Here is a 15356-nt window from a genome sequence, read left to right as displayed (position 1 = left end):
AACTCAGCAAGTACAAACCTCCACAGGAACAAGAAGAATTTGCAATCCAAAAGCAGAAGGGAGGAAGTTAAAGTTAACATTTAAGAGAAAGACACTTTGAAAACCGAACCCTATTAGATTGTTCCACATTGAATCGTCTCATTATGGCACACACAAACGAAGCAACAAGGGGAGTTCTGCCGAAGGGCCATGAAGGCTCGAAACGTTAACTGATTTCTTCTCCGCCGATGCTGCCAGACCTGCTGAGTTTTTCCAGGTAATTCTGTTTTTGTTGTGAAGGGGAGGAGGGATCTCTCTCTCTCTCTCAAAAATCGGCCCAAATTGGACTGAATTAAAATAAAAACAGAAAATGCTGGAAAAACTCAACAGGTCTGGCAGCATCTGTGGAGAGAGAAACAGAGTTAATGTTTCGAGTCCGCATGACTCTTCGTCCAAATTAAAGCTGGAAGTTTTCACTGACAGGCCTGCAACATGTTCCACTGCAGTGACACTGAACACCCAGGGCCGTAGCCCAATGTATGGGAGGAGACGCCTGCAAGAAAAAAAATCTTATCATCTCCTGTAGGATGTGGGCACAACATTCGAACACACCCACCTGTAGCTAAAGCAAATAAAAAGTCTCTCGACCATGATATTCACCAATGGCAAAAGTTAGACTTCAGTATAAATAAGTAACACGGCGCGGCTACCAAAAGATTCTTTTGCAACAAGTCCCAGTTGAGTCGGATGGAGACAAGTTCGCTTACCAGCAGTATGCAGAAGGAGGTTTGGTCCTTCCTTTGAGTCACTGTGACGTGCTCGGTCAGTCACATAAAGCTGAAGAGCTGCCTCAAGTTCACCCTTTGCAGCAAGAAACACAAGAGGGAGAGAGAGCAGTGGAGGTGCAGAGTGGATATCGGAGACTCCTGGTACGTGTCTGTACTCCAACATTGCAACTAATTTACCACTTTGACTATTTTAAAAGTGAAATTGTCATTTGGAGAAATTGCAATTTCCAGCATTTGTGATGTGAACTTTAATTTTACTCTGTCGCTTTAAAGTAACTCGACTGTAAAATCAATTCGCCCCTGCTAACGTGGCAATATTTGCACTTTTGTGTGTGTGTGTCTTAAAACAACACGGTTTTTAATTGGAATTGCTTTGGGTGCGGGAGATATCTCGGAGTCAAAAGTTGTCTGGTAAAGGTCGGGGTAATCTGAAACTTACAGTTGGAGGAAGAATGATCTGAAATAAGGGCAAGGCGTGTGTTTAGTGGTGCATTAAGGTTGTGTTGGTATTTGATGGATGGCTTGCCTTTGCTGGGTCTGTTTGCCAGGGCAGTGTTTGTTTGGCGGCTCGGCTGAAACGACTACAAAGCGGTCAGCCCCGACCTTGAATAAGAGACGAAGACAAAGAGAAACTGAGCCTGTTACAGGCAGTATGCAACTTGCAAATAAGGCATCGGAGGGGGAGAAAAAATGCAGAGGCAATTTCCTCTTGAGTAGGAGGTCATTGTGATACTTTTTTTTTCAGCAAGTTTAATAGTATTGCATTCAAAAGTTTCAGTTCATCATTACCCCGCCCCCTTCCCCTTATCGCTTCTAGCCTGGCAAAGTATCATTGACCTGAATTGTGCATTGTTTTCGATTTGTATCTGTGCCATTTTGTGTTTTGCATCTGTACGCGTGCGAAATGGGACTTCCTGCAATGCATTCACTTGAAAAGTTTCCAACGTAAATAAAAGAAAAAGACTTAACCCTGGCATTAAAAAGTTGCACTTTCCGCAGTTCGGAAATGTAGCGGTGCATTTGTTGGCAGGGTTCCAGTGCACTCATATATAACTAGTCACGTGTTGAGCTTGCGCTGAATGTCACCTTGTCAGCCTGGCATGGAGGTCGCTCTGTCAAGAGGTCCTTTGAGACTGTACGGTGCATGTTCCACTATGGTAAAGAGTGCACGGTTTCCTGGCTAAAATCTCCAGTAACTTGTCAGTTTTTACTAAATTGCTAAAAGATTTTGCCCTAAGTGTGAAATAAGTAACAAATTACTGTAATTTCATTTAAGCATTTGACAGAAAGATAACATTTAAGAATGTTCTTCAGACCATCCCAACTTGCATTTTTATGGTGCCTTTAATGCGTAAAAGTACCAAGGCACTTCAGCGTAATTGGATAAAAATAAAAACTAACACTGACCCACATTAGGGGATATTGGGACAGAAGGAGTTGGGTTTTAAGGGGAGCCAGTGAGGTTTACGGAGGGAATTCCAGAGCTTGAGGCCTAGGCTGCCTGGTGGAGCAGAAGAAGTCAGGAATGCACAAGAGGCCAGAATTGAAGGAATGCAGAATTCTCAGTGGGTTGTAGGGCTGGAGAACATTACAGAGCTAGGGAGGGGTGAGGCCATGGAAGGATTTGAACACAGGGATGAGAAGTCTAAAATTGAGGCATTGCTGTTCCAGGAGTTAGTGAGCACTATGGTGGTGGTGGTGGTGGTGGGGTGGGGGGGAGGTAACTCTCAGTCACTGAAAGCCTTAATTTTTAAATTTCTCATCCTCGTGTTCAAATCCCTCCACAGGAGGCTGACCAGAAGAATGTTGGAGTCGGCAAGCCCGGAAGTAACAAATGTATAAATGGATGAGATATATTTTTGTGTTGATTTGGGGTATCAGGAAAGAGGTAGATTATGTTTACAGATTGCATACTGCATTTGTCTTTGCTACAAGGTCATTTAAATAGAGCCAAGTTTCCATACCAAAAATGAACAGATGACCACTGTTTGTGTTTAAAAGCAGTGTGTGGGTACTGTGAATCACTCCATGCTTGCAAATTTGTTGTGAGAGCTAGGCAGTTCACCTCATGGACTGGCGTTCAGTTCCAGCTCAGACTGATGAGGTATGGTCTCCTCTGTGGGTTGGCAGGGAGGCTCCTATGTGTAATGAGATAGGTATGAGAATGCCCTAAGGAAGCCTGGGCCTACAACATGAGTGTCTTGCTGTCAGGGGAGATAGCCTGGAAAATGAAGCATAAGGTGCTGCTCTGGTGAGTGCTTTCAAAGCTGGGGCAGAGTAGATAGTGATTTAAAAATTGCTTGTAGATTAACAGTCAATCTTGCCTTATAGAACCAGCCTATTTGCAGCATTACCAGGCAGATGGCATGAACCTACATTGTGCTGACAGACTATCTGTGCAAAACCATGTCTTAACCTTACGTAAAAGCAAAATACTGCAGATGCTGGAAATTTTAAATAAAAACAGAAAATGCTGGAAAAACACAACAGGTCTGACAGCATCTGTGGAGAAAGAGTTGCAGTTTTGCGTTCGTATGACTCTTCAGAGCTACAAAGAAGTAGAAATGTGATGAAATTTATGCTGTTTAAGGGGGATGGATCAGGTGAAGCTGGATAGAAGGGGGCAAAGGAGAGATTGACAAAGATGTCATGAACAAAAGGACAAAGGGGGTGATAATGGTAGCAGTACGGACTAAAGGAGGTGCTGATGGGGACGTTAAGGTAAGAAAGCAGAATGTGATAATAGAATGTAAAAAGAACAACATGAACAAGTAACAGATGGCCCTTGTGGGGGGTGGGGACAGTGGTGGGGGAAGAAAAGGGATCAAAAAGGGGATAAAGCAATGAAATGAATAAAAATAAGTGGATAAAAAAAAATTGAGGGGAAAAGGGGGTGTGGATAGAGGAGAGAGTTCATGGTCTGAAGTTGTTGAACTCCATGTTAAATCCAGAAGGCTGTAAAGTGCCTAGTCGGAGGATGAGGTGCTGTTCCTCCAGTTTGCGTTGGACTTCACTGAAACATTGCAGCAGGCCAAGGACGGACATGTGGGCATGAGAGCAGGATGGTGTGTTGAAATGGCAAGTGACGGGGAGGTCTGGGTCATGCTTGTGGACGGACTGAAGGAGTTCTGTAAAGTGGTCACCCAGTTTGTGTTTGGTTCCCCTTAGTGTAGAAGAGACTGCATTGGGAGCAGCGAATGCAGTAGACCAAATTGAGGGAGGTGCAAGTGAAGCACTGCTTCACTTGAAAGGAGTGTTTGAGCCCTTGGACAATGAGGAGGGGGAGGTAAAGGGGCAGGTATTGAATCTTCTGCAATTGCAAGAGCCTTGCAGTTTTATGTAATTGCACTCCTCAGGATGGTGCAGCATTGGAGTTTTTTCCTATTCCCCACGTCAGATATTGCATTTTTGCAGTTTTCCTTTGAACAGATAAATAACTTGCATTTCAATAGCACCTTTCGTGACCTCAGGATGTCCAAAAATACTGTACAGCTACTTTTAAAGTATAATGTAGGGACCTGACTTTGCTACAGCTGTCCATCATTGAGAGAATGTTTGATGCTGACACTGGCTTCCTGAAATAGAAGAAATTTCATTTGCTGGACTCCATCATAGACATCCTTGGTGAGCAAAATTTAGAAAAAAAAATTCAATGCTTTTATAATGGCATAAATTTTAGCATATTTAACCATGGTTTTGGCGCTCTTATAAAGCTTCGTTAGTACTGTAACCATCTCTTTATAATCTTTTGCTGCAGGCCATTTTCCAGCAGAGAAACTATTCATGTGGTTTGTTCTAGTTTAAGTGAAAGTATTTCTTCTGCAACTGGCTGGGACTAGCAGCATAGCTACCAAAGCACTTTATTTGAACCTACTGATAGGATGTGGCCATTTTCTTTTATATTTTTAATGTCTTAACAACTTATTTATTTTCTTTGTTTCAGTGAACCATCTTTTTAAATTTAGTAAGACAACATGGCAACTGTACTGGAAAAACTTATCACACCAGTGTCTGAACAAAGATCCGATGCTTCAAGAAATAAGGTCACTGTTGTAGGTGTGGGCCAGGTTGGGATGGCCTGTGCTGTTAGCATTCTCTTAAGGGTAAGTTTGGTCTCTCATGCCCTCTTTGTCTTTTTCTGTAGTTTCTATTGTAGCAGCATTAAATTTTACAGCACTGGTGTGAGGCATTCTGCAATACCCGAATTGGAGAAGATTTAGTTTAGCTCTGCAAGCTGGTGACTATAAAGGTGCAAATCTCAGGATTTTAACAAACTGACACCATCCCAATGTAGAAGTTTCAATTCGCAGTCTACCAAATTATAGAATCGTGCAGAACAGGAGGTGGCAATTTGGCCCATCCTGTTTGTGCCAGTTCTTTAAAAGAGCTATTCATTTAGTCCCACTCCCCTGTCCTTTCCTCGTAACCTTTGCAATTTATTCCTTTTCAAGTATATATCTATTTCCCTTTCCACAGTTACTACTTCCAACATCCTTTCAAGCAGAGCATACCAGATCATAACAGCACATTACATTTATATTTTTAAAAAATCTCATCTGTACTCAGGTTCTTTCCCTAATATACAATCCTTCTGGTCACTGTTTCTCCTGACAGTGGAAAGGTTTTTCCTTGCAAAACCCTTCATAATTTTGAATGCCTCTAATAAATCTCTCCTTTGCCTTCTCCACTCCAAGGAGGACAAGCCCAGCTTCTCTCTCTCTCTTTCTCTCTCTGCATAACACTGGTACTTCAATAATTTCATTCCCAGCTACTTCAAAGTGATATAAATGGAGGAGTAGTAATCCAGAGGACCAAGCTAATTCTCTGGAAACATGGGTTTGAATCCCACCATGGCAGCTGGTAGAATTTGAAATCGGTAAATAAAATCTGGAATTGAAAGCTGGTCTCAGTAACTCTGACCGTGAGACTATTGTTGATTGTCGTTAAAAAAGCCATCTGGTTTATTAATCCCCTTTGGGAAAGAAATCTGCCATCCTTATCTGGTCTGGCCTATGTATTCCAAATCCACAGTAATGGACTGCCTCCTGAAATGGCCTAGCACCACTCAGTTCAAGGTCATTTAGAGGTAGACAACAAATACTGGCCTTGACAGTGGTGCTCACATCCCATGAAAGAATATTTTTTTTAAAATTGTTACCACTCATGAGTAAAAGCTGCCTAGAAAGCTTCACTTCCTATAGAAACTGTCATTAGCTCAGATTAAGCCTATTTTTCATTGCAAATCTTTGGTAGTTTGTTTTAAATTAAGTGATTAAACATTACCTAAACTACCCAGTTTGGGTTGTGAAAGAGATGCCACCTTAACTAGACCCCACTTCCTTTCTTAGGAACTTACTGATGAGTTGGCATTGGTTGATGTTCTGGAAGACAAACTGAAGGGAGAAATGATGGATCTTCTTCATGGTAGCCTGTTTCTCAAAACTCCAAAGATTATGGCTGATAAAGGTAATCTGGTACCATGAGATAGGCGAGAAATAATTTGCTTTTCTGTTTCCTTGAGATCCAAAATGCAGGTAATAAGTGTTTTTAAGCCAAGTGCATCAAGTTGAAGAGTTGTAACCTGCCCCTTTGCTTGCTCTTGTAATTTCACTTATTTTCTGTTTGTACAGATTATGCAGTGACTGCTAATTCTCGGGTAGTGGTTGTTACTGCTGGAGCACGTCAACAAGAGGGTGAGAGCCGTCTGAATCTGGTGCAGAGAAACGTCAACATCTTCAAATTCATCATCCCTCAGATTGTAAAATACAGTCCCAACTGCACAATCATTGTGGTTTCCAACCCAGGTAACTGCAGAATTTTAAATGGCAAATTTATTTCCAAGTCTGGCAACTCTAACTTTCAACACCAGCAGCAACTTCTATATAAGACAGGAGGGGATTTGCATTTATATAACGTTGTTCAGGACCTAGGACATCCTGACGGTGTTCACTGACAATGAAGTACTTTTAAAGTGTAGTCACTGCTGTAATGTAGAGAAACACAGCAGCCAGTTTGCACATGGTGGCATCTTTTGACATTGCAGCACTCCCTCAGTGGGCTGGATTGTCCGCCTAAATTTTCATGCTCTTGTTTCTGGAATAGGACTTGAACTCGCAGCCTTCTGGCTTAAAGGCAAGCGTGCTACATGTGAGCCAAGGCTGAAGTTAACAAGTTAACATCATAAGAATAGGAGCAGGAGTAGGCCACTCGGCCCTCAAGTCTGCTCCGCCATTTAATAAGATCATGGTTGATCTGACTGTAACATTAACTTCATTAACCTATCCCCCCTCCCCCCCCAATAAAATCCTCAACTCCTGTATTGATCAAAAATCTGTCTAGCTCAGCCTTGAATATGTTCAAAGATCCAGCTTCCATAGCTCTCTGGGGAAGAGCATTCTAAAGACTAAATACCCCTCAGAAGAAATTTCTCCTCCTAAGTCTTAAATGGGAGACCCATTATTTTTAAACTGTTGCCCCTATAATGGAAGCATTCTCTTAGCATCTACCCTGTCAAGCCCCCTCAATCTTATATGTATCACCTCTCATTCATTCTTCTAAACTCCAATGCTCAACCTTTCCTCATAAGTCATCCCAGATATCAACCTAGTGAACCTTCTCTGAACTGCTTCCAATGCAAGTATATCTCTCCACCTCCCACCCCCTCAAGTCAGGAGACCAAAACTGTATACAGTATTCCAGGTGCAATCTTACCAATGCCTTGTACAGCTGCAACAAGACTTGCCTACTTTATATATTCCGTTCCCCTTTCAAAAAGGCCAACATTCCATTTCCCTTTCTAATTATACTAACCTTTTGTGACTTATGTACAAGGACACCCAGATCCCTCTGTACCACAGCATTCTGCAGCTTCTCTCCATTTAAATAGTATGCTGCTTTTCTATTCCTGCCAAGGTGGACAAGTTCACTTTTTTTTTTCACATTATACCCCATCTGCCAAATTTTTGCCCACTCGCATAACCTATTTATATCCCTTTGCAGACTCTTTGTATCCTCCTCACAACTTGCTTTCCTGCCTATTTTTGTATTGTCAGCAAATTTGACTGCAATGCAGTCAGTCCCTTCATCCAAATCATTACTATAGATCATAAATAGTTGATGCCACAGGGATCAGTGCTGGGGCACTCCACTAGTTACAGTTTGTCAAATTGAAAATGATCCATTTATCCTGACTTTGTTTCCTGTAAGTTAGCCAACATTCTATCCATGATAATTTATCACCCTCAACACCATGAGCTCTTATTTTGTGTAGCGACCTTTAATGTGGCACCTTATTGAAATACCTTTTGGAAATCTAAATACGCTACCCCTTTATCCATCCTGCTGGTTACATCCTCCAAGAACTCCAATGCATTTGTCAAACCTGATTTTCCCTTTCACAAAGCCACATTGACTTTGCCTGATTGTATTTTGATTTTCTAGACGTCCTGCTACTGCTGAAGACCTGTTGCTGAAGCTTTTTGTCTTGTACTCATCAGGACGGAAGCAAGAATGCCAAATTTCAAACGATCACATCGATTTATACTACAGGAGAGAAGGGTGGTTGTTTTTGCCTTGCACCTTGTTTGAATTGCCCAGGAGCTAGGGTGACCTGTAGTTCCCCATTGCTTTCTCCATGGCAATACCTTGGCCAGTCAGAATCAACCAAAAACTTGTCAACCAATCAGCACCCATTTGGTATTCTTGTGTTTGTGCTGATGAGTATAAGACAAAAAGCTTCAGCAACATGCCTCTTTCTTCAGTAATATTTAAGTTCTGTATTACCAAATGACTGAATCAAATCCATTTGTGGTTGAATAGCTTTATTGAATCCTGCCACTCTGCTGCGTTTGCTCTAATTGTAATCAGTTTGAACTTTGAATCATGTGTTTTTGTTTTTTCTGGGTTCTAGTTGACATTCTGACTTACGTAACTTGGAAGATCAGCTGTTTCCCAAAGAATCGTGTGATTGGCAGCGGCTGTAATTTAGACTCTGCCAGATTCCGTTACCTGATGGCTGAAAAACTTGGTCTCCATCCATCTAGCTGCCATGGATGGGTGCTCGGTGAACATGGAGATTCCAGTGGTAAGGGCAAAAATGGTTAAATCCTGTGATGCAAATTGATACATGTAACAGAAATCTCTCTTTGTATTAAATGGAGTTGATTTTAACCCTATCATCCCAGGTGGGAGGACAGTTAAAACCAAGCAAGTTAGTTGTCTGCCCGTAACTCGGAACCCTTCCCTGTTAAGGTCTCCCCAGCCCTCAACATCCCCAGGCCCTTCTATCTTGTGAGAACCCCACACAACCCTCTCCCCATGACTTGTCAGCTTACTGGTGAGCCACCCAACCAATAGTCCCATCTGCCTGAACTTCCTCACCTGCCCACCTGCCTGTTTTGGGTGAGCAGAAGACTGGAGGCAAGTGAGACCTGGGATTTTTTTTTTAAAGCTCTAGGGCCCAAAATTTAAACCAGCAAGTGTATTTTGCACTCTTCCTGCCCTGTCCACCAAAACCCTGCTTAGTGCTTAAAATTTGACTTATGACTTTTGTGTCATTTAGTATGATTATAAAATGTAATTTTTAAGGAGCTTAAGTGAATTTGGTGTTGCTGTAAAATGGTTGATTTGTTGTTCAAAAGCAGAAGCTGCAGATACTGGAAATACTCAGATCTGTGGAGGGAGAAAAACAGAGTTAACGTTTTGGGTCAATGACCTTTCATCTTAGCATAAGGTCTGGGCTTTGTTGATTATTTCCTTATTGTTAACTACTTATCTTCATTTGCTCACCAAACACTTCTGATGCTTGAGTTGGAGGTAACGTGTGACATATAAACTATCATTTGCACGGAAATATTAAAATAAAGTGAATGTGACATGCATATTGTCCTGTTATATTTTTAGCACATGGCACAAAATTGTGCCAGATGCTGCAATAAGTGGCAGTTTGCCAGTAGATCTCTAGAACAACATTGCATGAGCTGTGTACATTCAGATGCTTTGCATTTGCAGTTCCTGTCTGGAGTGGTGTCAATGTGGCAGGTGTTGGACTGCAGCAGCTTAACCCTGATATCGGAACTGCTCAGGACAAGGAGGACTGGAAAGATGTGCATAAAATGGTAGTGGACAGGTACAAAATAAAGTCTTTATAAAATGATCGACATAGGACAATTTTGAAAATGTATTGGGCTGATGTCTGAGCTTTGACTTCTCTTGAAATTGTATGAAGCTTTAACCAGCAACCCAGAAATCAGTCAGGATGTACAAGAGCACAAGAAGTAGGAGCAGGCGTAGACCACACCACCATTCAATACAATCATGGCTGATCTTGGGTTTTGAATCCACTTTCCTGCCTGTTCCCCATATCCTTTGATTTCCTAAGGGACCAAAAGTTGACAGAGACTTAGAAGAATACATGTTTGAAATGTACTTGGGAACCAATATCATTAGTATATCCACAATTAACAATTGTTAAAAGATGTAAGTTAATATGGTTCAGTTAAAGATAACCTGGGGAGGTGGTGGCATAGTGATGTTGTCACTGGATTCGTATTCTAGAGACCCAGGGTAATGCTCTGGGGACCTTTGTTCAAATCCCACCACAGCAAATGGTGAAATTTGAATTCAATAAAAGTCTGGAATTAATGATGATGACGACAAAACCATTGCCGATTGTCATTTAAAAACCCATCTGGTTTACCCAACGTCCTTTAGGGAAGGAAATCTGCCCTACTTACCTGGTCTGGCTTACATGTGACTCCGGACCCACAGGAATGTGGTTGGCTTCTTAAGTGCCCTCTGAACAAGGGCAGTTAGGGATGGGTAGTAAATGTTGGCCCACATCCCATGAATAAAAAAAACACATGACTTGTTACAGAAACAGATTGGTTACTGTTACAAAATAATTAGAATACAAAAATTTTTAACTTGACACCTTTCATGATCTGTGTCCCAAAGCTTGTCACATTCAATTAAGTACTTATTGAAGTGTACCTTCTGTTGTAATGTAGAGAACATAAGAACAGGAGTAGGCCATTCAGCCCCTAAACCTGTTCCAACAATCAGATTATGGTTGATCTGTACATCAGCTTCTCTTGATATTCTTGCTGAAGAAGAAGCTAGCAGTCTCTCTCCCAACAGTTTCAATTGTCTCTGAACATCCAAGTTTTTTGGGGAAGAGAATTTCAGATTTCTACTTTCTCTTTTGTGAGAAAGTGTTTCCTGAGTTTCCCTGCTGAATAGCTTTACTCTAATTTCATGCCCCTTCATTCTTGATTTTCCCACAAAACAACAGGTAATTTAGGGACAGCAAGGTCCCATGGAGAATAAAGCTTTCAGTTAACAGGAGACTTGGCCTGTTTACAGAGTTTGTCGTCAAGCTCATGTTGCTGGTGGCTGGGCATGGGTGGGGGCATGATGCCTGAGCTGTAACAGGTGTTATAAACTTTACACTCAATGCTGTTGGTGTGGAGATAAAAATGATATTCCTATGCTTATTTATGATGGCTTCAATAGAGAAATCATGGAAGTTTACACCACAGAAGGCTGCTATTTAGCCCATCATGTCATAAATAGTCTAATAAGATCTTGCTAACAGAAATGAGTTAATGTGAATGCTGACAGCTGAAATTGGCAAATTTAAGAACTTGCCTCTGATAAGTTTGGAATATTTTACTTCAATAGATAAATATATAATTTAAAAACAGCCACCATGACAAGCTTCATGGGTAGTCTGCACAATGTATATGCTGTAAAGCAGCATTAATTCCAGTTTGTGCTGTTAATGGAACTTGTATTAAGAGTTTCTGACACCCTTGCAGTTGTGGCTGTTATCAGATGTATAAATGGCTAATCAAAAACTCTGCTTTTTGCTAGTGCTTATGAAGTGATTAAACTGAAGGGATTCACTAACTGGGCCATTGGCCTCAGTGTTGCTGAACTGACCGAATCCATTGTAAAAAATCTGAAGCGAGTTCACCCAGTATCCACCATGGTAAAGGTATGAAATCTCACTGCATTAAGTGATTCATTTAGTGTATTACTTGGTTTATAGTAAATTAAGTAACTCTTTAAGAGTGTTTAATAGTTAGTGTTGGGATCTCCACACTGACATCTCTATCTAATAGCCATTGAATTACATTCTATTGTACTTTTTTAGATTATGCCAGTGTTAACAGACCTTGCTGTACTGATTCCACTGTGGTTTGTTACATTTGAGGCTTTTGGTGAAGCTTTTCTTTATGCAGTCATTCAATATTCCTTGCTCTATGCCCTTTCCGCACAATAGTTGTTTGCATGATGTGCTTTTTCCTTCTGTGGTTGTAATCAGCTCAAGCAACCAAAACTCACTAAATTATGTATTGCATTTAATCAATTTTGACACAGCTCACATTAACATTTCAGTGTTGGTAAACTGATAGCGAGACACAGGTTAAAATTATTAGTTACAAACTGAATGAACACAAAAGCTGTACTATTAATGCCAACCAAACACGGAACAAGCGAGTGTTGATGTGTGCAACAAAGAAACCAGAGATAAACAGACCATCAATTCTTCAGCAGAAATACTACGAAGTTTTGGTTATACTGAGTTTGCTTTCCCATCACGCACATTATTGGATTATTCTAATTGGTTACTTGAATCACAGACAGCAGAGGAATAAACACATGGATTATGTCAATTGAGCAGTAAACTATAATTAAGATTTATTTAAAAGAGTAATTAGAAAGCAGAAGGTCATTTCAGCAGATTTAATTTGATTAGATACAAGTTAAATTCTGTAATCCATGTACAAAACTGTAAGATGCAGTTTTTTGATAATTAATCACCCCTTAAGCTTCTTTACTCAACAGAATACACACCTAGGGTAGAATTGTCACAGATTTGCAGCAAGTGTGGTAGTGGGTGGACCCGCCAGCCTCTGGCAGGTTTTACGCCCTGTCGTCCCAAACTCACCATGTTACTTGTGCATTCCCGGGAAACACACTGTTTCCATGGTGGGCGGGCTCCGATTCACCTGCCACACCATCACTTTGCCACTTCATCATGCCAGACACCACATTTAAGTGCAGTTGTGCTCAGTGCTTCCAGCCCAGGACTGCAGCCCTCAAGTGGCTTTTGGACACCGTGGAGGCCTGCTGTGATGTCCTCTACCCCCGCTCATAGCTGCCCTCCTGCCAATTACCACTCCAGCTTGGTCAGTGATGGCACTGACCACTGCCAATACTGCACAATGTTGCCATCCAATGCAGATAGAGGACAAATTATCTCATCCATGCAGGTTATGGCAACTGTCTCATCACTCTAAACTCTCACACCCAAGCCCATCACACATTCACTGGCATCTCACTCACTACCAGCTCAAGGGACATCACCACTCATTCTCATACACACACATACCCTCACCATATCCATCTGGCCTCATCTCCCCTGGAGACTGCCTCAGCCCTCACCATCTTGAGGCCACTCGCACAGATCAACATGTGCCCCCCTCCCCACCCCCACGCACCCTGGGATACCCCCCTTCCCCAATACAGCTCTCGTCCTGCAACCTCTTCCCTTGCCTGAGGCCACTTCTCCCCTTCTGCATGTCAAGGTCTTGCTTGGAACCATTGAAAAGCCACCCACAAATAGCTGATCTGGTAAGTAGAGACCTACCTGTGAACCCCCCTAAAAGTGATGTGGTGCCATCTGTGAAGTCTGGCGCTGATGACTGTGAGTGCTGCCCAAAGCAAGGTGGAAAAACAAACCAAGCGAAGTGCAGCCAACTAGGTGCACATCGCTTATGTGCTGTTATGAAACATCGGCGTGCTTTCCTGCCGACATGGGCGGACAATCCAGTGGGGTTGGGGGGGGAGGAAATGAGTCCACAGGCTGATATGCTGATGTATCACAATGAGGTTTCTGATGGCAGGAAATATGGCCGATGATCGCAAACTGGATTCACGCTGTCATGAAACCGATTTGCGCCATGTTGTCTGCTCACACCACCGGACACACCCGACACCAGGCACGGAAAATCCCAGCCCTAGCCTGTGCTCGCTGTCCTTGTGATTTAACGCTTTTTAACCCCAATATCTGGTGAATCTGTGCCATCCCAGCTTCAAGGTCAATATATCCTTCCTGAGATGCGCTGCCCAGAACTTAATGCAGTACTCTAAATGAGGTCTAACCAGAGGTTTATATAACTGCAATGTAAATTCTACACCTTGTGTGTTCCAGCTGCCTGGAGATAAATGCCAACATTCCATTAGCCTTTCTAGTAACTAGTAGACAGGTAGAAATGTTTTCAATGATTATATGTATGCTTTTTTTGGGTTGCCAATTCTTTTGCCATTAATTCATGTCAAGTTAATTTATATTTGCATATCATCCCTTAATTAACTCATTCTGTTGAGTCAACATGGTGAAATATGCTAGCTGGACAATGAGCAGCTGATTCGATATTATCTGTTTTTATACACCGCAATATATCACACCTTCAGCTGGAAGGAATTTCTGATTGCATTGCTGGTTAACATTGAGAGTATGGACTTTGAATGTACCTGCAAACAGAGCTCTCTGGCATTTCCAGCTATTTTATTGAGCCGGTTCTATAGGAGACTCCCGTTTTTTTTAATTAAGTGCCTGCTGTACAAGTGTCCTTCTCTCTGTGCTGCATATCTCCTGTAAATTGACAGGCAAGTAATAGCTGCTTTAAGACTTCCAAAAGTGCTGATGTCTTGATTGTAGAAGTTGGTGTGGGGGGACTGACGTGTGATCTTTTTAAAACTTTCCCATGGCTTCACCCACCATCTTGGCTGAAATGCCCAATTTGTATCTTTAGCCGGTAAGAACAATGTATGTTTTGATGGACTTTACTGCATATGCGAAGTGGTTTCTCCAGTGATTGTGTAATTTATTCTTAACCCCAGGGCATGTATGGCATAAAGGATGAGGTCTTCTTGAGCCTGCCCTGTGTCCTGAGTGCTGATGGCCTGACTGATGTCATCAACCAAATGCTGAAGGATGATGAGGTGGCCCAGCTGAGAAAGAGTGCTGAGACCCTGTGGAATATTCAGAAGGAACTGCAGAATCTGTAATCTTAAGGATGACTGCAGTACTCCTTAACTGATGGAACAAATCGGCCAATTACAGCAAGAAGTATCTGCATTCTCTTGTACGTGATTTGTATTTAGAGATGTTGTTACCTGGTGCACTCAACAGTTGTAATTGGTCCAAATTATGTGGCTATTGCTTAAAAGGAATAAACTGTGTAAACCTTCCATTTATCTTTCAACTGCTTCAAAAGTACTGATGTTCTTACATTACTTGTCTGTTTACCTTCGTGTATCAGGGGCATATTCTTTTCTTACAAATGAGTGTGACCTATCTACTTCATCACTCCTTAAAACTTAGAATTCCCTTTCCCAACACAGTCATAATGTCTAACCACCTGTTAAATGACTCCAGTGCTATGCCTTCACTCCCCAGCCAGCTCCTTAGGCAGCACCTTCAAAATCCACGACCACTACCATCTAGAAGGACAAGGGCAGCAGATAGATGGGAACATAACTGCTTGGAAGTTCCCCTCTAAGCCACTCACCATCCTG

At 41.9% G+C, this 15356-nt stretch overlaps 1 protein-coding gene across 1 annotated transcript; it reads left to right on the top strand.

Annotated features, from left to right (window-relative positions):
• The first annotated feature begins 776 nt into the window (after positions 1–776).
• ldhba (lactate dehydrogenase Ba) lies at positions 777–15043 on the top strand. Its single transcript, XM_078553601.1, has 8 exons — positions 777–908; positions 4711–4870; positions 6116–6233; positions 6398–6571; positions 8677–8850; positions 9777–9894; positions 11640–11763; positions 14679–15043. The coding sequence occupies exons 2-8, from the start codon at positions 4742–4744 to the stop codon at positions 14844–14846; spliced, it is 1005 nt and encodes a 334-aa protein (XP_078409727.1). The 5' UTR covers positions 777–908; positions 4711–4741; the 3' UTR covers positions 14847–15043.
• The last annotated feature ends 313 nt before the right edge of the window (positions 15044–15356 follow it).

Source organism: Cetorhinus maximus, chromosome 12 (genome assembly GCF_964194155.1).
Source record: "Cetorhinus maximus chromosome 12, sCetMax3.hap1.1, whole genome shotgun sequence".
NCBI classification, from domain to species: domain Eukaryota; kingdom Metazoa; phylum Chordata; class Chondrichthyes; order Lamniformes; family Cetorhinidae; genus Cetorhinus; species Cetorhinus maximus.
This window is presented reverse-complemented; position numbering and strand designations above follow the sequence as displayed.